At 46.3% G+C, this 23,934-nt stretch overlaps 2 protein-coding genes across 10 annotated transcripts in view; both read left to right on the plus strand.

The window, feature by feature from the left end:
• DGKG (diacylglycerol kinase gamma) overlaps positions 1–23,934 on the plus strand; it is a 196,384-nt gene that overhangs the window by 67,779 nt on the left and 104,671 nt on the right. For 7 of the 9 annotated variants that reach the window (XM_033128571.1, XM_033128563.1, XM_033128577.1 and 4 more), the window contains exons 9-18: positions 65–187; positions 4,461–4,578; positions 6,106–6,194; positions 9,242–9,358; positions 10,383–10,475; positions 12,702–12,761; positions 15,217–15,296; positions 16,468–16,542; positions 19,006–19,091; positions 23,615–23,704. In XM_033128571.1, the coding sequence (XP_032984462.1) occupies positions 65–187; positions 4,461–4,578; positions 6,106–6,194; positions 9,242–9,358; positions 10,383–10,475; positions 12,702–12,761; positions 15,217–15,296; positions 16,468–16,542; positions 19,006–19,091; positions 23,615–23,704 (931 nt within the window). Of the gene's footprint in view, positions 1–64; positions 188–4,460; positions 4,579–6,105; positions 6,195–9,241; positions 9,359–10,382; positions 10,476–12,701; positions 12,762–15,216; positions 15,297–16,467; positions 16,543–19,005; positions 19,092–23,614; positions 23,705–23,934 lie in introns of those variants that run through there. The other 2 variants (XM_033128612.1, XM_033128629.1) reach the window with 2 other exon arrangements.
• Positions 10,500–12,682, plus strand: LOC117035032 (proteasome maturation protein-like). Its single transcript, XM_033128638.1, has one exon. The coding sequence runs from the start codon at positions 11,543–11,545 to the stop codon at positions 12,164–12,166; it is 624 nt and encodes a 207-aa protein (XP_032984529.1). The 5' UTR covers positions 10,500–11,542; the 3' UTR covers positions 12,167–12,682.

A 23,934-nucleotide genomic window follows, 5' to 3' on the forward strand; every position in this document is an offset into this window, starting at 1 on the left:
GGCAGAGGGGGGACAGAGAAGTCGAAGATGAAAGTAGACAATTGCTGCTCTATGGATTCCACAGATTTTGAAGGAGATGTTGCAAGGGATGGACTACGACCGGGACGGCTTTGTGTCTCTACAGGAATGGGTCCACGGAGGGATGACCACCATCCCGTTGCTGGTCCTCTTGGGCATGGACGACTCTGTAAGTCAGCAAGCCTGAGTGCAAAGATCTCAGGCCTTTCAGGAGCATCAAGCTCTATGTGGAAGTTAATATCTACATATCGCCTTGGCTTCTGCCCCAGTGGGCACACCTTATGCTCTAGGCCAACCAGAAAGTCCTCTCTGTTGACCTATTAGTGACAAAAATATATTCATTCATTTGACAGACATGTACTAAATTGCTACTAAATAAACTGTTCTGAGCTGTGTGAGGGGACACAGATACAATATTCACCCACCAGAAGGTTATACTCAACCAAGCAAAGGGCAAAAATGTCAAAGAAGAATTCCATCTTTTCCATAAATTGGGCTTAAAAATGCTAAGAGAGTTGGGGAAGGAAGGAAGGGAAGGAGGAAGGGAAGGAAAAAATGCTGATTTGTTGTGAGGTGAAGGGCAATCAATGATGGTCTCTTATTTAACAATCAAAACGACCAGATAAGGCAGCTATTTTTTTTTTCTCTGTTTATACAAATGGAAAACTGAGAGTCTTAGCCTAAGGAGCAAAAGGAGCCAGAATTTATTTCAGAAGCATCTTTGGAGTACTTGACTCCAAAGATCCTGCACTTTCTAACAACTCACAGTTCAGAGTGAGACCAGTAGAAAGAAATATTAGAGGGTGTTTGCTTTGGCCCTGAAGGATATGTGGGATTTTGATACCCCATTCTTGAGATAAAGATCAAGTGGAAGGACCTAGAAGGATGTTTGATCCAGTTCTCAAGGATGGGTATGATTTGTTGGTAGAAGATGGTAGAGAGTTTGTGGCCAGGAGAATAGCTTGATCAAAGACCCAAATGAAAGAAAGTTCAGAATGTATTAGAGAAACCTCCCAGTTTGATCAGAGTAGGGGATAAATGTAGAGGCAAAATGTAAAATCAATAATTAAATATGCCCTCATCTGACCTAGTGAGTTACTGTATTTTTTGTTAATTTACCGAAGGAAGTAACTTTCATACATGAGATAGGAAAGATTAGAACTAGAAGTATAAATGGTGACACTAAACATTTTTACCAGGACAGTCTCACAGGTTGTGCAGCAATACCTCTTGGAGATTACTGGAATGTCATAGAGAGGAACAGAACAGGAAGTTCAGCTGGATTATCCTCTAGCTCACTGTCATTGCCTGTGATGTCTCCATCCAACAGTTCTGCAATTCAGGACTAAAGCTGAGCCTTCCATTTCTAGTACTCAAGAACTAAGAATTCTGCAAACATCTCATAGCGTGTCGAGTTCTTTCCAACTGCTAAGTAGAAATCAAGGACCCAGGATCTACACAACTCTCTTCTTATTTCTTAGAACCCTAGAAAGTCAGAGCTGGAAAAGACTTTGATGATCCCTGGTCTATCCCCTTCATTTTACAAGCTGAGGCCCAGAGAGTAAAGAACCTGCACAGGAACACACAGCTAGTTAGTACCAGAGGCCATCCTCCATATTCAGGGACAGTAGAGCCCTCATGCAATGATCATTTACCAAGAACCTACTGTGTGCAAGAACGCGCATGAGCTAGGACCGGCGAGTGCTCACATGAGTAGATATACTTTCTGCCATCGATACTCAAGATTATACCTGAATCAAAGTAGAGGTTCTGCCTGCGTGCTGTTCCAACATACCTGTTTTTTTTCTCTCTGAAACATGGAAATAGAGATGAAACATTTTAATCAAAGTGAACGAGTGTCTATTTCCTCTTTTGGACTTGCTGAGTCCAAAGTACCTCCAACCCTTTGCAGAGAGACGACGCACTGTGTCATGGCTGAAGGAGGGAGAGACAGACTGTTTCTTCAACATCCCCCTCAGTGTCTCCTCCTGCTGCCAGTCAGCCTTATAGACAACCATACTTTACGTCAAGAAAGTGGCAAACAAAAACCAAATGTGGATTTAGTTTTTATTCATCAAAAATTGTATGCGTTTATTTTAAAATATGCACTACATTGTAAATTTCTACACTTAGTATTTGGGGTTCGGAGAAAGCATTCCTCAATGTCTTAAAAGTCATATTGCTTGTTTGGCTTTTTCAAAACCCACATATGGCCACTAAGAAGTATGGAGCTATCTGAATGTGATGCATGCGAAACGATCTGTTTCCCAGCGAAATTACGGCAGCAGCCTCAACCTGGCGAGCGTTGAGCAAGGCCGCTCACTTCCTGCAGCCTCCAGTGTGCGGGAATGAAAGCGCCACATGATGGTGCTCTAACCCAAGCGGAAAGGTTACTTTCTCCCAAGTCAGTGTCCTTTTGCTTCTTTCTTCTATAAAAACAGTGGCTAAGAAAGGGAGAGTCAGCTAACTGATTTAGCTAATAAAGGTATTTTAAGGTAAAACAATACTGCTGTAGTTTCCCTTCTGTCCTTGAAGAAAACCCTGGTTTGTGGAGGAAGGTGAGCAAGATGGAAGGAACATGGGCTCTGAGGCCAGCAAGAGCCCCCGGTTTGACCACTGGCTCAGTAACTTATTATTTGTGTGATCTTAGGCTATTTATATAACTTCTCTGAGTCTCTGTTTCTTCATTTCTAGAATAGGTATAAACCTACCTCCTTACACACAAGAAAACACTTTTTACTTATTTTCACACGTGTTCCCTACTGTCTAGCACAGAGTAGGAACTTAAGAAAAGTTTTAATTTACAATGTGTCAGGCACTGGATTAGGAGCTTTACTTATTTAATTCTTACAAAAATCATTTGAGGTTGATGTTTGTCAAAGGAATGAATGAATCAATCTTTTAATGAATCATTTAATCAATTGGTGAAGGTGCACCTATTTACTGAAGTAGAAACCATTAGATAAAAAGGCTGTAATTCTATAAAACTCAGGTCTTGGAAGAAGCAAGGTTTTAAAGTGGTGAGTAGACAAGAGCTCATGCTGGTTCCAGGAGGAGAGCAGCATTTGGAAAAGCACACGGGCTCCTCCAGAGACCATTAGCAGAAAAGTCGGCACAGGAATAGGCTGCCATGACCAGCCCAAATCAGAGGGCCCCGGAAGTAAGAACTGGGTTTGAGTCTGGGACGCTGGACTCTGTACCTGACTGTCAATCCCCACCACCTTCCTAAAGTAGTTTTTAATACCCTAAGGCCAGCCCGAGAGTGGCCGGAGAGTGGCGGTGCTCTTGTGATGGAGCCTATGAGAAAGGTACAGGGGCAGCAAGCGGGGAGGGATGCTCCTGAAGCCATAGCCTCCAGCAAGGCTGTGCTCCCAGGGGCTAGAAGGTGGGAGCTCTGGTTTCCAGGGAAGGTGTGGGATTGTGTGAGGTTTGGCTTATCTAGTGCATAAAGATGAATTCGCTTCTGAGCCAAGCCGGGAGGAAATGTCTTAACCTTCTCTCTGACTGTCTCTTTACTATTTCATCTGTGTTCAGAAAGTTGGTGGGATGAATGGATTGTTTTTACTAAACTACTCTTTTCTGACTATAAAACTAATACATGCTCACTATAGAAAATTTGGAAAATACAGAAGAAAATAGAAATTACAGAATAAAATAAATTCATAGTGCTTCCAGCTATAGCTAACCTCTGTTACCTACAGTTAACTGTTTAGTGATATTTCTTCCCATCAAAGCTCTTATTATATAAAACTGAGATCAGAATAAATCATCAGATTTGCATTCTGCTTTTTTTTTTTTACAGAGCACTATATCATGAGCTCATTCCCATGCCATTAGATATTTTTTATAAATATCTTTTTGATGGCTACTTAACATTAAATCACATGGCTGTACCACAACTAACCTTTTGGTAATTTTGAGATCTTTAGGATGTTTCCAGTTTTGCATTATTTTAAATAAATAAAACATCTGACAGAGCACAAAAATGCTCATCTGTCTTTCAAAAATTATTTCTTTAGGACAGAACTCAAGAAATGAAATTTGTAAGTCAAAGATTACAAACACTTAAAGGATCTTTAGAAATAGGAAGGAGGGAGGGAGGGAGGAAAGGAAGAAAGCAAGGAAGGAAAATTTGTTCGGATTTGTACTTCCACCTGCCATATAGGAGAGGGCTTGTTTTATCCCCCAACACATGTTCCCACTCAGATATTCCTAATTTTTAATATTTGTAAAGCTTAGAAAACACACACACAAAGAACTTTCTTTTGATTTGTATTTCTTTTAAAATAGTCCTTACATCCATAAAATAAATGGATATCTTTTCTTCCAAGTACAAGAAGACAGTCTTTTTAGAAAGAAGAAAACACACAGGAGGCAGCCTCGAGCTTCTGCTAACGTGGGGGCTGCCTGCTTGGCGCCTCATTCCCTTGTTATCCCTGCAGGGCCCCACAGGGGACGGGAGGCACGCCTGGACCATGAAGCATTTCAAGAAACCAACCTACTGCAACTTCTGCCATGTCATGCTGATGGGCGTTCGGAAGCAAGGCCTGTGCTGCATTTGTGAGTAAACTTCCTTCAAACCCTTTTTCCCCAGGAACTATCTTGTTCTGCACATGGTTGAGCCTTTCCAGAAAAAGTCTAGGTATTTCTACTTCCTAGCTTGAGGGACCTCCCGTCTTGTTCCAATAGCAGGGAATAAAGCAAGACCTCCATGTCCTATTTTTGTTCTACCCAAGACAATGGGTAAGGATTGTCCCATTGTTGGAGTCCCGTCATGGACCACTGACCCACACACACACTGAAAAAAGTTCTTAAGTTCACACATAATTAAAAAGTATCTCATACTAATTTCAGTTGGGTTTTGCTAGTGAATGTTTCAGGTGGTCATAAGAACCTGGGTCTTTTTTTTTTATTAATAAGCCACATAAAACTATATTTATAAGTGCAGTAGAAATTAAAACTGTTTCACTTTATAATCCATTTAGTAAAGTCAGACGGGAAAGGAGAAAAAACACTCATGAAAAAGGAAGCAGGGAGACCGGAAAGGAGAACAGAAGAAAGAGATGGAGGCGAAGGATAAAAAAAGGGGTGATATAGGAAAGGGTGGATTTGGGGAGCAGAAGGAGAGGGGAGAGGGCTGCAGTGACAAGGCTTTGTAGGGCTGGGGTTCATGCGAGTAGTGTTCTGCCAGTCACCTCACAATACAGACAGGTCTGGACCCACCAGAGACTGGGAAGCTGCTGCTGCAGGGAGGGCCCTTGGGTGTGGTCAGACTCACCAGAGCGGTTCACCTAAACACACGCACGTGAGCTAGGCAGCGGGTGACCTTGGCCACAAAAGTCATCTTAGCAGAGCTGGGCCCAGTGTCCATGGAGAGCATCAGAAGGCTTAAGAAGCGGTCTTTCCAGCACTCACACAAATTCAGCTCTCACCAATTTTTATAGACGCAGTCTCATTCCTATTAGGTTCCAGGTCTGTGGGCCTCTGCTGTTTGCATAATTGTAAGTAGTAAGAGCAACAACATTAATAACAATTTGTGGAATAGCTATTGTGACCCAGACACGTAGTGCTTTATACAAATTACCTCATTTCATGCTGCAAAAACCCCGCGAAGAGAAAGACAGGCAATTTTATTGCCATTTTATAGAAAACTGGGAATTTCAGAGACATGAAACAACTTACACAGGATCATGTGGGAAGACCCCTGGCCTTCCTAGCCACTCCCAGCCTCCCTGACATACAATACTGTGGCGCTGGATAGCGAGGAGGTTGACTCCTCTCACTGCCCTCTAGTGGGAAGTGTCTTTCTGGGGATGTTTTCCTGTTGCATTCGTTGCCTGCAGCAGAAGGCAGTGTGGCGGGGTGGCATGTGCAGAAGCATGTCTGGGAGATAACCGTGGATTCTCTTCCCAGTGAACAACTGGAGACTGTTTTGAATTTCCATTAGGCAAGGCCAGCTCCTTATGTCCCCTGCCCCTGACTGGCCACCCAGAGGAAGGCATGGGCCTCAGCTGGAGTGGGGGTGGGGAGGGGTGGCTGGACCTTTCCTAGGTGGTCACTCACAAGCACTTTCCTTACTTTTTTCAGACTGTAAATACACCGTCCACGAACGCTGTGTATCCAAAAACATTCCTGGGTGTGTCAAAACGTACTCAAAAACCAAAAGGGGCGGCGAGGTGGGTGACACCTATTGCCTTATTCTATTGCATGCTCTGTCCCAGGCAACATGTCAATCACCACAGATTCCTGGGCAGGAAGTGGCTTTGGGATCTTTATCCAATGCCTTCTCTGCCTTGAGGACCACCCTTAAATCATCTCCTTCATCCATCAATGCATTCAGCATCTCCCTGGTGTCTGCCATGAGCCAGGCACTGTGCTAGGGGGTATGCAGGTTATAAGATGGACCTCAGCCTGCTGGAGACCTGTGCAGGCTAGAGACAGGGAGAGAGATAGGCACGTGAGCCAAGTACAAAGTGGTGAGATGGATGACAGCAGTAGGTCTGTGGGACGCACAGTTGAGGCACTGGGGGAGGAGGCCAGGGAAGATTTCACAAAGCAGATGGCATCTGAGTTGTGTCTTGAACCCAAATCAGGAGGACCTCACAGTGCATGGAGGGGGACAGGGCACCCAGGCAGAAGAAGCATTGAATGCACAGGCGTGGAGGAGACGTGGCTTATTCCGGGAGCTGTACTTAGTGTGGTGTGACAGACGGAGGGCACTTAAAGGGAAGTGGCAGGCCATGTGTTCTGAAAGTGGAGAGCTCCAGCCTGGGAAGGTCTTGTGAGGCCAGATGAGGAGTCAGGAAGGAGTTTCTAAGGAGACACTAAAAAGCTTTGAGCTCATGAGATCACTGGGTTTGTGAATTAGATTACTTGCTCTGACCATAGTGCAGGAGAGAGATCTGAGGGGAAAAAACCCTTCCAACAGTTCAGGCAAGAGGCAGTGCTGCCCTGAGGGCCCGCCTGGACTGGGGTCCGCACTCGCCCGCTCTGCTCTGACCTATTCGCAGTAGCAGTGCTGGCTGTGTCTGTGCTGTCTCCCATCTGTGCCAGTTGTTGAGTATTTGGACTGTCCCACTGGCTAAGGTACAGGAAATGAAGGGGAATCTGAGATGATGTGGATGGACCACCACCAGGACTTGGCGATGGGGATGTAAGAGATGAGAGAAGGGAGAAGTTGGGGAACGGGTACCAGGTTTCTAACTTGGCCCTTGGGTGGTGCCGTTCACCGAGTCTGGAAATAGACTTTTCTCAAAATTAGCAGGAGAAGGACACTCTGAATTTTTGTAGGGAAGATTCCAATGAGGAATCTGAGTCAGGAGACGGTTAGCAGGTAGGAGTGGTATCCAGCCCTTCCCAAAAAGACTTCGAGAGAGAAGGGCACCTCCAAGGACATGCATGCATGCCTCATGAGACACTGCATGGCCTCTTTCGACTCCTTCCACACCACACCCGTACACAAACCTTTCCATGTCCATGCCTTTCACCAGGACGCATGGTACACTCCTGGCTTAGGCCTTAAGCCTGCACTCTGGAACAGAGGAAGGCCACAGAGGGGCCAGCATGGCACATGCACGACCTTCTGAGTCTCCAGGGGCAACCCAAGTCCTTCACCATCTCTTCTGATCCCAGAAGACGATGGAGAAGGCAATGTGGTGTTGGGAGACAACTGTGGACTTGGAGTCAGAAGACCTGGCTATGACGCCCTGCTTAGCCACTGACCAGCCTTGGAACCTAGGGCCAGTCACTTAACCTCTCTGAGCCTCATTTCATTCTCTGAAAAATGGAAATAATGACCTCAGAGCAATTTCAATATGACCACATAGGTGTAGGTGACAAATTGATTAGCAAACTGGCTTCTTTATACCCTCAGGGGTGAATGGCAGCAGCAGGTGAGAAGCTACAAAATAGATGTGACACATCATCTAGAACAATTTTACCAAAAACCTTTTGAGACGAGGACATAGTAACTTAACCGATAAGTTAATGCAAGCATAACTGATAAGTTCATTGGATGCAAGCAGAGATGGTAGCATTCAAATATTCCATGGGTCTTTAATATTGTGCTTGTAGTTTGGCACTTCAGACTAGGCTCCCTCATTCCCCCAGAGTCCATACCCTCTACGTTCCACTATCCAGGGTGCCCTGGTGGAAATTTTGTGAAGTTCTCTAGAATTCGTGGGGGAGACAACTGAGGACTCAGGCCGTCTGGTGTCATGGGTCACTTTGGCTGCACTTACAGACACACACATAACACATGTATCCCACCTGCTTCCCAAGTTTCCAGGCTGCTCTAGTGCATTTCCTGTCCAGGCAGCAGGTACAACCAGCTATCCAGGAAACACGTGAAATAATCTGCTAACTGGTGACCCACACTAATTTCTTTGAACTTTTCCCTCTAACTTCCTTCTAGAGTGCTTTTCAACCTTGGCTGCACATTGTAATTACTCAGTGTGCTTTAAGACATACAGATGATGGGTCCCATCCCCAGAAACTCTTATTTGGTTTGGAGTGAGGGCTGGGCCTGAGAACTTCTAGAAGCTCCCCAGGTGACGCTGATGGGCTGCTAAAGCTGAGGGCCACTGGCCCATGGAAGACGGGATGGGGAAGTTACCCGTCAGTGGGCACCTCCAAAGGGCCAGGACTGTGCCAGGGAGGCCCTTCCAAGTGTGCTATCTCATTTAACCCTGCAGCAAACCTAGAGGTGGGGCTTATTATGCCTTTCCTACAGACGAGGGACCCGAGACTAAGAGAGGTCCAGGAACTGGTCAAAGGTCACCCTGCTGCCAAGTGGAAGATCAATGACTCCAACGGGTTTTGTCTGCTGCCCAAGCCCTCCTGTGTTTCCCTGCATCGCGCTGCCTTCCAGAAGAGGGCGCACACAAGCCCCTCACTCTGCAATGAGTTCTGCAAGACAGACAGATGGACTGCCAGACGAGGTGCTGCTCAGAGGCTTGATTGCCAGGGTGAATGAGCTATTCAAAGCACAGGAAAAGTGGTTTCTCATCTACCTTAATTAGTGAAATGGTGGTTAAGCAGGAAGAGACCACATCAGTGCAATGCAGCAAAGCAGCCCAGCATCCAATAACTGCGTAAACTAAGCAGAGAACACCCCCTCTGACCCCCACCTCCCTGTGCTCCTCCCAGACCCTTCTCCTCAGACCAAAAGCCCAGGGGCTTGGTTCTGCAGCCTTCCCTGCTATCCTTCCCTTCCCTCCTGCAGGTGATGCAGCACGCGTGGGTAGAAGGGAACACCTCCGTCAAGTGTGACCGGTGCCACAAAAGTATCAAGTGCTACCAGAGTGTCACCGCGCGGCACTGCGTGTGGTGCCGGATGACGGTGGGTTGGCGCCTAGGACAGCCCTGCTTCTTTTCAGTGTGGTTTTTTGCTCAAGCTGTGGCCAGGGATTAGTGGACATCCTGCCAGAGGGATTGAGCGGAGCTAGGGGGGCAAGGCTGGGAGGTGGCCAGAGCCCCCATTCAATGCCCTAAATCTAACAGTGCCTCCAATGAATCACCAAGCTTTCGGGAGAGGGCATCCCCAGAACCAGGGGAGTGAGGGCTGCTTAAGAAGAAGCTGGCCCATCCATTGCCTATGTGGCCAGGCAGCTGTGAACAGCAGGCTGGACCATTAACTTCCTTTGCCTGGGTGTCATCTGGGGCCAGGGGCACCAGCAGAGTTGGAGAGGAATTTGACATCAGAATCGTGTTCCTCCAGGCGTCAAAGGAAGGCACACTTCTTACAGCAGCCCCGCTGCCTGGGCCAGAGGCCTGTGCCTGCTGCCGCCAGCCACAGCAAATGTCCACTTCCTCTCCGGACGCCTGGACCTGCCCGACCTGCCTGCCAAAGCAAACTCGGTGCCATGTCTTGTCCCTTTGACCAAGGTCTTTGATCAGCCTCAAAAAGACGTGTCTCCAAATCAAACTGCAAAACTCTTAAGATGCAGAGGTTGAATCACAGGGTTTACTTCCAGCCTCTCAATAAGACCTCCTTCCTTCAAGAGTCTCAGAACCTAGGGAGCAAATATCCAGGGGGCTCTGGAATCCACATGGGGTGCCCCACGGAAGGGCCACAGGCCGCTGCTCATGACCGTTTTGCTCCAGCAGCCTGGGCAGCACTTCATCTCCTTTCTCTGCCCACAGCAGACTTAGCACCCCACACACACACACACACACACACACACACACCCCACACACAAAAAACATAACACAACACACAGACGCGCGCGCGATATTACTGTCAAAGGCAGCAGTGCATCAGGATTTGGGGGAGTCCTAGACAGCTTGCTTTCCCAGTAAACCTCTAAACCCTCGTACTTGACATTTCCTTGGTCACTCACTCTCATCTTCATTGTTCCCTCCAGTTTCACCGCAAATGTGAATTATCCATGTTGTGTGATGGTGGGGAACTCAGAGACCACATCTTGCTGCCCACCTCGATATGCCCAGTCACCCGGGTAAGTGCTGCTGCCCGCCAGGGCTCTTCCTGCCCCCCAACGCCGGGCACATTTCAGACGTAGGCAGCATTCAGACAGTCACATCCCTGAGAGGGCTTCCTCAACAATTCTTAGGGTTTGTGTTTTCAGAACAAGTCTATAGGGGTCAGTGCCGCACCCATGAGATTGTGAGAGAAAACTCCCCTGACTAAGTCGTTCCAATGCTGGCCACCCAGATGCTCTGAAATGGCCCATCACGGAAAGCACATTAGTTCCAAGCACTTTGCATGCAGAGCACGGCTCAAGGAACCTCAGTTGCCACCTGTGCGTGGTGAGGCCTCCCAGGCCTCCCTCGTCCCCGTCAACCTCTCTCCTATGTCCATGCGTGGAACTCTCTCTGCCTTGAGGATTTCCACTTGGATATCTCAGCCCTATTTGGAAATGAACTCAGCAAAATTAAACTCCTTGTATCACCATCTGAAACTTTCTCTGTCTCTTGTGTTGAAGATTCCTCTTTCAAACCAAGCACCAAACACCTTAACTGTTCCCGTTCCATCTTAAAGATGTTGCCAACTCCCACTGATTCCTCACATCTCACCCTTGACTTGACCAGCTGCTCCTTTCTCATTAAAAACTGAAGAAAAACCACCACTTTAGAAAACCATTTGGTAGTATCTACCAAGTGGGAAATACAAAACTCTATGGCCCAATAAGTCCCCTCCTATGAATCTACCTGAGAAATATGAGCACTTATTCCACCAAAATACATGGACAAGAATGTTCGTAGCAACTTTATTCGTAACAGTGAAACACTGGAAACAAACTAAATGACCACTGACAGGAGGATAGATAAAATAGTTGAGGCACGTTCGTATCGTGGAATACTGCATTGCAATGGAAAAAGCTATGCATAGACGTTAAAACCATAGATAATCTTAAAGACACAATGCTAAACAAAAGAAGCTAGACTCAAAAAAAGGCATGTTCTATGATTCATTTATATGAAATTCAAAAGCCAGGCAAAACCAGTATAACAGGAGTTACAACAGAGTTACGCCTGAAGACGCAGTAGTTACAAGGGCATATACATGTGCAGAAATGCATCAAGCTGTAGATTTAGGTTTGAGCATTTTACTATATGTGAAATAAACCTCCACAAAACAAATCATAAACCTTTGAGGAAAAAAAAAAGAGGACATAAAACTAAGAAAAATAACGTTCGAATTGAGCTGCTGGGCCGACTGGCGGTAACCGGGCTGAGAGGCCGTTCGCAGAGCCAGCTGCAGATGTGTGCCAGAGGACTTGGATCTCAGCTGAAGGACAGTATCCCTGTTACTGGACTTTCAGCAAGTGGGCCTTTTGAAAGTCATGATCTTCTTCAAAAAGGTTTTTCTTGTGTGAAAAATGAACTCTTGCCCAGTCATCCTCTTGAATCATCAGAAAAAAATTTCCAGCTCAATCAAGATGAAATGAATTTTTCCACACTGAGAAACATCCAGGGTCTGTTTGCTCCGCTAAAGTTGCAAATGGAATTCAAGGCGGTGCAGCAAGTTCAGCGTCTTCCATTTCTTCCAAGCGCAAACCTTTCACTGGATATTTTGAGGGGTAATGATGAGACTATTGGATTTGGAGATATTCTTAATGACCCGCCACAAAGTGAACTAATGAGAGAACCACACTGGATGGTGGAATATAAACTCGGTTTACCGTGATGCAGTGTGCTGTCCGTGAAAATAGAGGGGCTACATCTTGTTTATAGTCGTCTTTTTACTATAATTTTATGTACACAACATTAAAAGTACTGACACATGAGAATTGTTGCCTAAATAATATCTGATCATTTGAAATTTATAATAATAATAATAATAACTTTCTCAATATCACATCATTTAGATAATGCTGAGCCGAGAAGCCAGATCTAAGACCTTGCTTCTCAAAGCTCAAGCTTCTAAGTTAACAAAGTAGATTTCTGACAATTTCAATGTTTCCTCTCTTCATGTCCCTTCCAATGTCTTCAAGTTAAAGTCAGAACAAATGATGACAGCGACCTGGAGAGTCCTAGAGAAACCTATAAAGGAGCATTTCTTTTTTTTAGGTCTAAAGCCCCACTTTGAAAAAGTCCTCCCCACACTATACTGGTTTTTCTATTCTCTTTCTTTATATTAACTGTTTGTTTTTTCTCCTGATCTCTCTTTTTACATTAGGCATTCTTTTCAAAAGATGCTTGTCTTTCCTCTCTTCTCACAGGACAGGCAAGGTGGGAAGTCTGATGGCAGCGTGTCAGCCAAGGGTGAACTGGTAATGCAGGTACCTCAGCAAGCCCGAGTCTGACTGCTCATTCTAAGCTGGTCCAAGGCTGTGGAGAGGAGAGTAGGGTTTGGGTTCTAGAGAAATGTATGTCAATATTTCCTTTCTTATCTGATCAATTACATCCCACACGACACTATTTCCAGCCTTTGGAATTACCTTTGCCCACCCCACTGTAGAAGGTGGTGAGAAGGGAGGTTGGTTGAGCCCGTTGCTAGTCAAATTGGCTTTATGAACTCTTAAGAACAAGTTGCATGAAACAACAACATACACAATATATTATAATCGGTAATAGCAAGAGTGCAGCCTAAAAGAACACAATGGATTTTCCAAAACTGCCAAGCTACTTTTCAGAATGTGATCAGCCAAAACAAAGCTAACACATCCAAAAGTTCTTCTTCACCCCTAAATGTATATGTAGGAGCTCCTTTTTTAACTTGGGTTCACCAATGAACATCTTCTCTTTGTGCCTTCCACAAAGTTCCAGGGAATGCAGGAAAGGCAGCCTAGTGAGGTACAAAGAGTACCAGAAAAGAACACAGAAAACTAAGCTTCCTTTTTTTGCCTCTGAACCTTAACGTTTTCTTGTTTGAAAAGGGGCATAGCAATCCCTGCACTGCGCACTTCCCAGAGATGCTCTATGATTAAATGAAAATATGCAGATTAGTGTGGTTTGACAATTAAAACATAAGCAATAATGATGGGGGAACCTTAATAATGTGGGAAAGCTCTAGACATTTAGAAGGTCAGAAAGTCAAGTAAAGCTCACACACACACACACACACACACACACACACACACACACACAAACACACTGCAGGTATCCCAGTTGTTCACAGCTGGCCTCCATCTGGTTATCCTGTACCTGTTCTGACTGGCCATTGCCCATGCTCCAGGTTGTTAAAGATTTTGAATATCACCATCAGAGGTTCAAAAAAAAATTACTCCTCAGGCTCCAAGATGCTTCTGAGTGTCACACAGATAGTCACTCCAGGCAGATGAGAAAATTCTTAAAAATCATGAAGAGTGCTGCTCTCCATTTCAAACAGCGTGGCTCTGTGTTTGCTAAGTTTTTAGCTTCAGATCTGGAAAAGTGGGCATTAGATACTGACTATGGAGCAGAGCTGCATCTCTATATCAGTGGGTCCTTTAGCTAAACTCACAAGCGTTTACCGAGCACCAAATCCTGTGTGTGGTGCTATGGGGTCCTTGGTAGAAAAGTTATACACACATCCTGCTTTTGAGGCATTTAAAATCCAGTTGATGCTTTGAGACATTTATCTAAGAAAATAAAAAACAAATACAAATGCACAACAACAAAAGAATCCCAGAAGATATTACATGTTTCAAGTGCAATCGTTTCGGTTGCAGTCCTCCAAGAAATCCTCATAAAGGAAGTAGCTCTTGGGTCCTGTGGCTGAGAAGTTTCTTAAAGGTTGCAAAAAAGGAAGTGGGCATTTCAGGGCATTGAACAGAAGCAGGCAGTTTGAACAGACCACACGGTAGGAATGCAGGAAACACACTCACGAGAGGGCAGGAGCTGGGCTTGGATGGAGCTACAGTGAGGGTTAGAGGAATTAGGAGATAACAGTTGAATTGGGCCACATTGAAATACCTTGGCTGCCAGGTTAGGAGATTTGGTTTTTATCCTTTGGGCAATGAGGTATCAATAAAGGTTTTCGAGTAAGAGTGGTATGACTAATATGTCCTGGGAAGGAACCACATGGGGGCAACATACAGGACTTAGCTGAGCTGGGAAAGGCCTGAGCAGTGTGGTTACTGTGGCGGCTGCCAGAGAGAAAGGGACATTCCAAGGAAATAATTGGTAGGACAGGGTCCCCTCTGGAGAACTGGATGAATAATAATAGTACTTTTAACTGAAACAGGGAGCCAGGAGAGAGGACCAGTTTTATGTGGAAAGAAGATAGGACAGGTTTGGGGCACACTGAGGTTGGGAGCAACCTGACATCTGGTTAAAGGTACCCACTGGACTGAGAAATATGGAACCAAGGCTCAGGAGGAAACTAGGTGCCAGGGTAGAAGTGACAGTTAACTTCATGAGTGTTATTTTATTTAGGTGTTTGACCAGATGGCTATAACTTCTAAGATCGCATTCAGTTGTGTCCCTCACAAAATCTGACCTCACGAGGGAGGCACAATGGGTCACCATTATTGAATGATTTGAAGCTATGGTGCCATTGCCCCATCTCTGACTTTCACTTCAAACCCGGTCACCATGAACACCATTTACAGGCCACTCAAGCTAAAGACATTTAGCTGGATAACCCCTCAAAAACTCAGCCAGTAGACAAAGACCTACTTCCCAGCCTCCTCTCCTCCATGCCTGGAGCTGCTTCCCATCCACCGCTCCCAGCAGCTGTCTCAGCATTAACGCTCATCTCATTCCCCCTATTGGCTAAAACAGCGCTAATTTCTTTTTCTTTTACCTTTTAAGTATAAGATCATCCCCACCCCGGGTACCCACCCCCTGTTGGTCTTGGTGAACCCCAAGAGTGGAGGGAGACAAGGAGAAAGGTATGTTCTCTTCTTTTTCAAAATGGAGAGGCTGGGACAGCCTCACTTGGGTCCTCTCTTCCCCTCAGCCGTAACAGAGTGGGCTGTGGAGACAGGCAGACCTGGGATCAAATCCTGCTTACCACTTAATGACCTGTCAAGTGACTTAGTGTTGCTGTGCCTTGGTTTCCTCCTCTGTAAAACAGAGATAATAATAATTTCTTCTCTCATAGGGTTGTTGTGAGGATTAAAATAGACACAGTGCTTCGCCTAGGACCTGTCATATGAGCCATCATCAGGGCTCCCAGAATGAGACCGAGTTCTGAGATGCCTGTTTCCTTCTTAGCCTCTTAAGTCTTTTCTAGATTTAAGAGATGTGGTGGGACTCACCTGATTAGGACCTCCTGGCCTATCCAGCCCCTGACAAAGCAGGACACCCACCTCATCAGCGAAGGAAATGTCCAGTCTGCTGGAAGCACTAAGAGAGTGGGAAGAGAGAGGGAGCATGGGCAAAGCAGCTCTGCCTCCTGGTCCTGTTCAGTTCTGGGGTAATGGTAAATTGGAATTCAGGTTAAAAACTATAATAAGTAGGCCTGAAGCAAGAACTATGAGAACCTCCACTCCGGTCCAAGGGGCAGAGCACCCCTTCTGAACTAACCTGATTAGTCTCAAGCTGGAGCCTGGAAACAAGCTTAAATGGGCTCATTGCCCCCAACCCTCTCTGCCCCAGCCCACCTCCTGTGTTTCCTCCTGATTCTAGGATTTGAGGGCCTTTGCATAGAGGGTCCCTTCATGCCTTTGTATAGTCCACAAAGAGCAGACTTATACTACCTAGAACACATAGAACATTTAAGAGAAGGTCTCCATGAAGGAAAAAGCTTTAGGAGAATGGAAGTTCTATTTTCTGCATTTCTGGGCCCTGTCCTCTCTGTAAGGGATTATACTTCTGGGGTAGGGGCTAGAGGCTTGCACAGTGAGGAGGCTTTGAACCAAGGAGTGAGGGCAAGAGTGATGGCAGCTGGATCTGGGATTTCAGGGTCTGCAGGGCTTGCATTCAGTCTTCTCCCCTCTGGGATTTAAATGGACCCTCATTGCCACCATCAATGGGCTCCAGAGGTGTTTGCTCTCTTGTACATTCTCATGATGACATTCTCCTCTGTCTCTCTCTCTCTCTTTTTTTTTTTTCCCATAGAATTCTTCGGAAATTCCACTATCTGCTCAACCCCAAACAAGTTTTCAACCTGGACAATGGGGGGCCTGCTCCAGGGTATGGAGATACAATCCTTACTTCTGGTTTCTCCCCTTTCTCCTTTAGTCTCTGAAGAAGATACCTTTCCTGTAATCTTTTTTTTTGTCTCTTTCATCTGTGAACTTGTCCTTCCTGACGTTTTACTCATTTTCTCTCCGGGCATCAGCTCTTACTTCCTCCTGGAGATACTCAGGAATACTTATTATGTTTAACTCTAGGAAGTGGCCTCCTGAATATGCCACGCATTTGACTGGCACGGGCAGGCGGGCTGGTAAATTGTTTTAACTTATTTGCAAGACTGTCTTAGCTGTATCTTCATACTGAATCATCAGGGAGAGAGAGAGAGGAGGAAAGAATTTTCTTATCACTGTCAGTTAGTAGATCTGCTGCATTTTCTGTTGAGGGGGATCCTTAGGATAAAAACAATTCAATGAAATCACTTTCTTTCTGGATTATCCATTTTAGAGGTTGTTAAGCTTTCTCTGGGCCTTTCTCCTCCTGTCATTTGCTTATTGGCTATTTCACTGTTTATTAGAGAGGGAGAGCAATGAGAGGAGACAAAGAAGCCCCTTTGCAGCTTGACTGAAGGTCTGGTGGGAGGAACTGGCCCTGTGTTAGCACTAACATGATGAGGTGCAGGTCCCTGTAATCAGAGACCCCTCCAGCATCGGGGCTGGAAGGCACCCAAAGACTGGGTTGCTTACCAGAAAGAGCCGGTACACTGGAGACGTATGCTGGCCAGAGGCTGTCTCGGGGCCAGGCCCTCAGATCTGTGTGCTCTGCGCTGGGCTTTTCAGCACACAGCTGCTTTGCCCAACCTCCTAACCCACTTTTATACTCTGGATTCAACAAGACCCTCAGAAGAGGTGGAGTAAGGATTCCAAAAAGGGAATCTCTCCCTGTTTTTCGTTGTTTGACACAAAGCTATTATTTATGGTAGTGGTAATGCAAGACCCTCTTAAAAAGAGAAAGAAAGCTGAGTGCAGATGCAGCACCTCTGCCACAATTCACCTGTAAAACTAATTTCAAAGCACTTATCAGGGTCACCATGGTTGCCAATCACCGCTCCATTATGACCTGACTGAGCAGCAGCCCACAGACACTTTTACCAACCCGTTCTCTTCTCGGGCATTTTAATACTGGAATGCAGTACTCAAGCTTAACCTCATGTGTCCTAAATTGGTTTTGTCCTGGATGACAAGCCTGGTGACAACTTCCAGGGCACAGCAGTCTTGAGTATCTGATGTGTCAGTCTGTAATCAGACAGGTGACTAGTTGAAGAGAGCTTCCGTTCAGAATTCACTTTCTTCTGGAGAGCAGGGAATGAAGGGGAAAGGCGGGAACGGGAATTTGACCACACACGCATCAGTGACTCAGAAAGCTCCCGGAGTCTTCTCAGACCATGAGGCTGGGTAAAGACGAAATCCCGAGCTTCAGCTTCTCGAGACCCATCCCAAGGTGTCCACAGGTCACGTTGTTCTGAAGCAGAGGTTCTTAACTTTTCTGAGCCGGGCCCATTTGGCGGTCTGATGAAGCCTGTGACCCCTTCTCAGACTAATATTTTTTAATACCTAAATCGAAATATATAGGATTACCAGGGAAACTAATTGTATTGAAAACAGTTATCAGAATATTAAAAAAAAAATTTATGATCTGGGAATATATGTGATTTACGAACACATTATATATAGCAAGTTCCAGAGGCAGGTCTGATAACTATTTTAAATTAAAAGCAATCATAAGCATAAATGATGGTATGATAGATCTGCCACAACTATACTAAAACATTAAAATACCTGTGAGTTCAACTGCTGACAAAGTCACACGTATTGTTAATACCTCTGTGATTTGTTGCCTACATTCATAATTGAAGGAAATGCTAAGTTTCAGGTAGAGCACAGGGAAGAATGTAACATTTTCTCCTCCGAATTCATGGCCCTCTGGATTCTATCCACAGACCCTTTGGAGGTTCATGGACCCCAGATTAAGAGCCCTGCTCTGAAGCGTTAAGGCCCCTGAGGGGAAACGGTGCTCACTTCACTTAGGTCTGGACCCACAGGAGAGTGGGATGAAAATCCAGCTTGTTCAGTGCATCTGACTTGAAGGGTGGTTGTGAGGACAGTGCAGGCAGGAGAGCAGGAGGGAAAGCAAGAGGTTGGGGGTTAGTTGTATTGTTGCCAAAATAAGCAAACTATGGCTTCTTCTGCACAAATAACAGAGTTTCTAGAAAACCTTTTTCTGTGTTGAATGTTGACTCAGACTCTCTTTGTACAAGGATGGCCCCTGAGATTCATACTCAATGGCATTGCTTAGTAAGTTCTGGTTTCAGAACATTGAGTGACCCTTTCAACCCCAAAAGGACGTAACATACTCCCAGGGAAGGGAAGGGAAGAGGGGCGAGGTCTCTGACCCAAAGAGTGTGTCAAAGGCCAACCACAACCTAGTAAACAAGACTGTTTTGGCCTTTCTTCTACTTCCCAGGCTGAACTTTTTCTGTGATACTCCAGACTTCCGTGTCTTGGCCTGCGGAGGAGATGGGACTGTTGGCTGGATTTTGGATTGCATTGGTAAGAATGGGCTGGGAGGGGCTTTGCAGCTTACTTATAGTAAGTATATTTAAAGTCCAAGGAAGGCAATAAAAAAGAACGAGAAATGGAACCATGTCTTTTTCATCCTTGTTTCACTCTTGGACCAATGCTTGACTAACTATCTACTTTGAGTGGAAAAAAGAAAGAAAGAAGACAATGGAAGGATTCCCACAGGCACAGGTGTAAGAATTTGTTTCACACCTTAACTCAAAACTATCTGCTGTTGCAGGCATTTGGGCAGTGACGAGACCGGCCAGATTCGGAGGTTGGGGGGAGGGGCAGGACTGAGACTCCAGGCAGATCCAGGGTGGTGGATAAAGATCAGAGAACTACACAGAGATGCATAGCCCAGGGCACATGACCTTGAGATGAGCATCTGGAGCCTGAGCCAGAAAGCACATCTAGAAAGTGCAGATCAGAAAAAGGCCACGTTGATCTGTGTCCAGTACACCTAGATTAAAGGGGCAGTGGGGAGAGCCCAGACTGGGAATCAGGGGGCCTGGGTTCTAGTCTAGCTTTGCCTGGATCTGTGGGATCTTGGACACATTGCCCCCAGTAAAAGATGGAGACTGACTGAAATTCTGGGATGGGCATATATTCAAGATCGAACCCTGGAGAACCCAGATAAACACTGGGACGTTGAACATAGGAACAAGAAAGGGAAGAGCGGGGGATAGCCGTCATCAAAGTCTGAGACTGGACTCAGAATGATGAGCCCTGGGCTGCCTCTGTCTTCCCGTCATTCATTCCACAAATACTGCCTGGGCACCTCCTAGGTCAAGCTCTCCTCGAGGCACTGCAGATGCAACAATGAACAAACTGACAAAACTCATGGAGCTTCCCTTCTAGAAGGAAGAGACAGGCAATAAACAAAGAAATAAGTGAAGCATATAGTATGCCAGAAGGTGATAAAAAATATAGCAGGAAGGGGTAAAGGGAGCTCAGCGGTGGGGTGAGGGGTACAATCTAAATCCTAGTCGTCAGGAAAGACCTGGCAGAGCATATGACATTTTCATGGGGACCTGGGGGTGAGCCATGTGAATAGCTGAGGGAAGAGCTGTTCAGACAGAAGGAAAAGCAACTACAAAGGCCCTGGGGTAGGAGCAGGCCAGGCTGCTGAAGGCTGTGGGAAGGCTGCAGAGTATGCCAGAGCGCAGCGCGTGAGGGCAGAGTGGCAAGGGACGCAGTAGAGAGAATGCACAGCCACATCACCAGGACGTTTAGGACATTACACAGAGCACGGCTCTCATGCTGGGCAAGCCCCAAGATGCTGGATGGTTTCTGAGCGAAGGAGAGACACAGCAGATTAGGAAAAAGAGGGGAAAGCAGAAATACCAGTTAGGTGGGTCCTGAAATTATCCAAGTGAGAGGTGACCGTGGCTTGGACCATAGCAGAAACAACAGAGGTGGTGAGAAGTGGTCATATCTTTTGAAGGTTGAGCCAACAGGATTTGTTGACTGACAGGTTGTGGGAGACGAGGGCAAGAGCAGAGTCAAGGATGGGCCAGGACAGACCCTGAATGGGGCAGGGAAGGCTGGGCCTCCAGGGGTCATAAGCAGACCGCCAGGAAGTGGGGACCAGTACCTGCACACCTGCTGCCTTCTGCTCCCCCACAGGCACTTTGGTTTCCATGGACACAGCCCTGCTAAGCAGCCACCCACACTCTTCTGTCACCTGGGGCTCTAGAATTGTTTGTAGAAGGAGGGAGGTGTTCTCTGGGAGCAGAGGAAGGAAAAGCTGATCAGGAGAGGATGGATGGCTGCAGGATTGGGAGCTGCTCACAGGGTTGCCTCTCTGTCATGAAGGAAAAAGTCGGCTTTGGCGAAAAGTTTTATAGATTTCATCTGCAGAGAACACAGGTGGTAGAAGCTGCTCAAAACATTAAGAAAGAAGGTCATGTGAGATGGTCTCTTGCACAGCTTAGTGGCCCAAAGAGAAAACCAGTGGTCAAAGGAATAACTACACATTGATCATTCATTCATTCATTCATTCATTCATTCAGGAAATATGGAAGCGCCTGTTCACTGCTCTCCATCACCCTATTTCGGCCCCTTCTCTGATCTGTTCTTCTATAGCCAGAGTGGTCTTTCCTGAATGTCACTGGGTTCATGATGTGTGCAAAGCACATCAGTGGCTTCCCATTATTCTTAAGATAAAGGTAAAAACTCTTCAAATGATCTATAGGCCCTGGGAGCTGCCCATGCTTCCAGCCTTATTTCATGCTTTTATCCTTCTCCCTCCAGACTCCAGGCACCTAGTCCCTCTCTCAGACCCTTGAATGTACAAGTCCCCGCCACCACAGGGCTTTTGCACAAATTGTTCCTCCTGTCTGATGTGTTCCCCCCGGCCTTTGCTTGGTCAGCTTCTACTTCAGATCTCAGCCAAATGTGGTTTCCTCAGGGGAGGTTTCACTGACATACCCCACCTACCCCCGGCCCCAGCCTCAATCACCTCATTATAGGACCGTACTCCTTTCCTCTCCAGTATGAATTTGAAATTATGCCTCATTTATAGGAAGACCTCATTAATATCTGTCTATCTCTTTTTACTGCAGGGATGAGAGCCTGAGCCATGGCTTTTTCACCTGTTTTTAGAGCCATAGCACAGCATCTGGCACATAGTAGGCCTTCAGTAAATATGTGTAGACATACTGTGGTGAATGAGATATACTTGCCCAGAGAGCTTACAGTGTATTCAGGGAGCAAAGAAGTAGTCAACTGCAAGACAGCATGATGAGATCATCCCTGGTCCTAAAGAAACACTCTAGAGAGGCACTTGGTCCAGACCAGGACAATCAAGGAGGGCCTCCCAGAGACAGCATCGGAGCTGAGCAACACAGAGCTTGTGATTTAAGGCACTGAATACACTTTGGTTGATTGATGTGGGCAGTAGGATGTGAGAAGGATGAGTCTAGAGAGGAAGGTACAACCTGGAAGGGCCTCGTGTGCCACGCTATGAGGTGATGGGAGCCGTGACAGTGTGAAAGCAGTGAACTAATGTGATCAGGCTTGTGGTTCAAGGATTGCCCGTCTTGGTAGAAGTGTGGAGAATACACAAAGGGGTGGAACTGGAGGCTGAGAGGGCAGAGAGGAGGCAGTTAAAATAATACCAGTGGGAAGGCATCATATCCTACCTGAACTCAGGCGTTGCCATGGGGATGGAGAGAAGAGATTGCTTCCGGATCTCTTAAGGAGAAAGGACATTGAAACTGATGCATGAATGGATGTGGGAGAGGGAGAGGGGAAACTTAGGGTGGCATACAGCTTGCTAGTTGTCACACTGTGAGGGTGGTTGACCTGCTGAGATAAAGACTAAGGAAAAGAGAGTAGACCTAAGGAAACAAGGGCCTTCCAGTCAAAGGGAACAGATGTGCAAAGTCAGGGAGGCATAAACACAGAGAGCAGAGTCCATTGCTTTGCTCCATCCTCCATCGCAGCCCTCCCAGTGGTACTTTCAGCCCTGAAACTTGCCTGAGCTTATCTGCTTCTGGCACAAGTCAGACAAGCTGGGGGACCTACGAACGCCCGTTTTGCTGGAGCAGCCCTAGCATGAGCCTCACGCAGGATGCTGATTCCCTGACCACCACAGCGCTCGTGCTCCCGAGTCACATCCCTCACTTTCCATGGGCTGGAGGTGAACTGAGGTTTGTGTACATGGCGCCCTCTGGAGCCCAGTGGGTGCCTGTGCCTCCTTCAACCTTCCCAATTAGCCGATATGTGCTATAGATCTGCAGCCAGACTAAAACATAGTCTGTGCCTCCTCTAATGGTTCAATCTGATGCTCCTTCACAACCAGCGTGGGAAATAAGATTATAAATCTATGTATCTGCAAGTCTGGGAGGTGGTGGAAGTGGCAAACGGACATCTGGGTGCCAAATGACACCTGGAGGTTTTTCCTGTTAGACACAATGTTATGTTTAAACTTTTGAACCTGAATGACTTTAGCGGTGACACCTTCAGTTTCCAAATGCCCTACCATTCCATGATGTCTCAGACCCACCTATTTTACTATCTATGCACCTGCATAGCCCCTCAAGAAAGGAGGGGCATGGACTTGGAGCCACAGAGATCTGGGTTTGGATCCTGGCTACGGAATAACTTTCCCTCTCTGAACCTGTTTCTACGTCTATGAGGAGAATGATAATACCCTGCAGGGTTGGTCTGAGGGATAAATGTAATAAGTGCAGGTAATCATTAAGGATTAAAACTGCTCCAATTAACGTTTTTGAAGTGTGTGCTTTCACCCCAAAGGAAAGAATTAGGATAAAGAAGTGCAAGTTGCAGGGAGACAGATTTTGGTGGGTACGAAAGAACCCTTTGTAGTGGTCCACACTGCAGATGGAAGAGATGGCTTAAGGAAGTGGTGTGTTCCCCATCATGGGAGGTATTCAAAGATCGCTATAGATCTTAGGGTTCGAGTGTCAGATCAGAGATAACTCGATAACTCAAACATCCTGTAACCACATGGCATATGGTTCTCTCTTCCTCTGCATGGTTTGCAGATAAGGCCAACTTTGCAAAGCATCCACCGGTGGCCGTCCTGCCTCTTGGAACAGGAAATGACTTGGCCCGCTGTCTCCACTGGGGAGGAGGTGAGTCTGCCTATGAGTGTCACTACCCTGGGAACAAGCCTTCCAACCAACAGGGACGCTCCGCAGAGCTAGGCTGAACTTCCCATTTAGGGATCACATTCCTCAGAGTACTACTCAACTCTGGGGTCCGATCGATTCCATAACTGTTTCCCTGCCCTGAATTCCACACCGACGCCTCTGCTTACCCCTCACTATATTCACTGTCATCCTGAAATGATTGTCTTACCGCC

The sequence above is a fragment of the Rhinolophus ferrumequinum genome, chromosome 2, assembly GCF_004115265.2.
Source record: "Rhinolophus ferrumequinum isolate MPI-CBG mRhiFer1 chromosome 2, mRhiFer1_v1.p, whole genome shotgun sequence".
Classification (NCBI taxonomy): domain Eukaryota; kingdom Metazoa; phylum Chordata; class Mammalia; order Chiroptera; family Rhinolophidae; genus Rhinolophus; species Rhinolophus ferrumequinum.